The sequence below is a fragment of the Procambarus clarkii genome, chromosome 8, assembly GCF_040958095.1.
Source record: "Procambarus clarkii isolate CNS0578487 chromosome 8, FALCON_Pclarkii_2.0, whole genome shotgun sequence".
Lineage (NCBI taxonomy): Eukaryota > Metazoa > Arthropoda > Malacostraca > Decapoda > Cambaridae > Procambarus > Procambarus clarkii.
In genome coordinates, this window is record NC_091157.1 from 28,403,136 (window position 1) to 28,405,803 (window position 2,668).

General features: G+C 49.9%; 1 protein-coding gene across 1 annotated transcript in view; it reads right to left on the reverse strand.

Annotated features, from left to right (window-relative positions):
• LOC138360015 (uncharacterized) overlaps nt 1–425 on the reverse strand; it is an 8,847-nt gene extending 8,422 nt beyond the window's left edge. The window contains exon 1 of the mRNA XM_069319915.1: nt 347–425. Within this exon, the coding sequence (XP_069176016.1) occupies nt 347–425 (79 nt within the window). The remainder of the gene's footprint in view (nt 1–346) is intronic.
• Nucleotides 426–2,668: the final 2,243 nt, after the last annotated feature.

Sequence of the window (2,668 nt, forward strand, 5' to 3'; positions counted from 1 at the left end):
GCAAGTCGCATAACGAGGACGGGGAGCGCTAACCACGCCCTGCGAGGAAGCAGACGACACCGAAGATGCGGACGAGGGTTGCCGAGACTGCTTCGCCGTCGTATGCATAGGAGGAGGGGACGGTAGCACCTCCCCTGAGAACGCAAGAGACACGGAAGAGACGGCCGGAGACGGAAGAGGCGGCAAGACCGCTGCCGAGGAAACGGGTAACGAGGAAGGGGTCACAGAACCACCAGAGCGAGCATCTTTTCTCAACACCATCACCAGGCCACCTCACTTACCACGAACCTCAGTAGGGGGATCCACCCCCACGAAGAACCGGAGCCATCCGATGCCGTCAATGCACCTGAAGCAGGATCCGCGGACACCATATCAGAAGTGAAGGCCGAAACACCGGCATCCTCAGGCAAGTGCACCTCCGTCATCACCGTAGTATGCACCACAACCGGAGCCCCCCCCCCTTACCCGCCATCACCGGAAGATCCACAATCGTCGAATTCGTCAACGTCAGCCAGAACAGAAGAAGAACGCCGGGAACGCCGCACATCATCAGACTCGGAGGATGACCCAGAGCCACGTGCAAAACAAACCGAGCGAACCGATGAACGTCGTAGAACGGCAGCATCCTCAATCACATGGGGCACCAGGCCAGACACAGGAGGAAGCGCCGGATCCACCCCAACACCCAGCACAGCCGGAACAGATGGCAAGGATGCAGGGACAGGGTCAGACGCAGCAGAGGACGAACTGGAAGATGGGGGATTCGAGCAGAAGGCAATCGGCAGAACCCCAGCCAGGGCAGGACGATCACCAGGGGATGACATAACCGCCATAGGAGAGGCGACAATAACAGGGGGCGCATCAGGCGGCGCAACAGTCGACACAGGAGGCACACCCGCGGCTAAAGAAACGTCCACATCCACCAAAGCGTCCTCCACAGGAAGCGGCGAAAAATCCTCCTCACTGAAGAGGTTCATGGACGCAACGGCAGACGCAGAACAGTCAGCAGCCTGATGGCCCAATAGGCCACAACGATAACACGTCTGAGGCTGTCGGGCGTAAAACACCCGAACGTTGTGACCCATAGAACGCACAGAGGACGGAATATCTGCCCGGCTCCTCATGCCCAGGGTGCGAATGTTAGTCCTCACACCCTTGAGTGGACTGGAAGACACCACAATCACCGGACACTAACCACTGCGCCAAACCGTAGCAGACCCTCCGGAAACTCCAAGGGTGCCCCATACACACTGACGTAAGTGAGGGCACCACTCCGATCAGAGAGGATCACAGTGCCCGCACCATCCGGCAGGGGTAAGGTCCGCCCCTCGTATCGACGGAGAAAGTCTCGCATCCATCAGTCTCCTGAGACTGATGGATGCCTACTACTACTAACTCCTCCGTGAACTTCACTATCGTTCGACGTGCCGTTACCAACTCGACCCCATAAATGGCTATCACAGGGACAGAAAGCAAGTCACACGCCAGTGCAATCTCCGGGTAACCAGCCTTCACAGAGAATTCGAGGCCCACAGACTGGGCCTGGACGTCAAGGGGAAGAGGGACCCCCATCGTGAACTCCACGTCAGCACAGGCGGGCAGAGACACACCCGCCCCCAACCGGCCAGACTGGCAAACAATCACCAACTGCTGAGCGCCGAGGCAACACGTCTGCACCCTACCGGAACTAGCAGGGCTCTCCTTTTATATTAGAAATAAGACGGACATAGGATGCAAACGCTATTTGATGGAGGACAAATATGAAAACGTAATAACCATTTGATGTGCTGTGAGGGTTAAAGAAACCTTCAATCGCGAGAGCAACTTCCACTCCATATTGAATCTATCTGTCTAATACTATTTTCTCTAGTTGAAATGAATAACGCAATCTGTTTGTATGTGGTGAACACGGGAATCTCTCTATCAACCCGTAGCTCAACGTCTCCAATAAGTAATTATATAATGTGATAAGTGGTCTAGCTCAGCCCCTCCAATTAGTGATCAGTTATGGTAATGAGAGGTTGTGTCAGTTTTCGCATACGGTAGGCTTGCCTATTTCCAGTTGAAAGAAGTGATATTTAGTTAAGAACAGTGATGAAAGTTCCCTTTGGCTATTTTTTCTTACTCCAAGAAGCATAACGAGTGTTAAGAAAGTATGAAAGAAGTTAAACATCACTCTTTCCAGTTGAGAGAAGTGTTATATACTTAAGAAATTATGAAAGTGACTGTATTCAGTTGATTGACAAATAATTTTAGTTAGAAAACATCAAGATTGGTTTGCATTGGTAAATTATTTACTGAATAAAGTGTAGATTTGTTTAAGAACTGTGTTGGTAAGAAATAATAAGTTTATAAGTAGAAATACATTGCCGTAGTTGACAGTACTGTGGGTGATAATATCTGACAAAGAACTAGTTACTGAATGAGGGAAACAATTATACATTTGATTTTAAAGATCATGTAAGAAGATGTGATGAACGCAGAAAACATACTAAGAACTTTATGTGAACATGACAAAGAAGAGTGTTTTATATGAACAGCTGCATCATGTGAAAGAAAATGCTACGTGATAAGGTCAATCATGTGGAAGGATATGTACACCAAATTTTTTTATGAGTGTAACTGTTATGTGACGAGTTGCCTCCGGAGAAAGAAAACGCTACGTGAA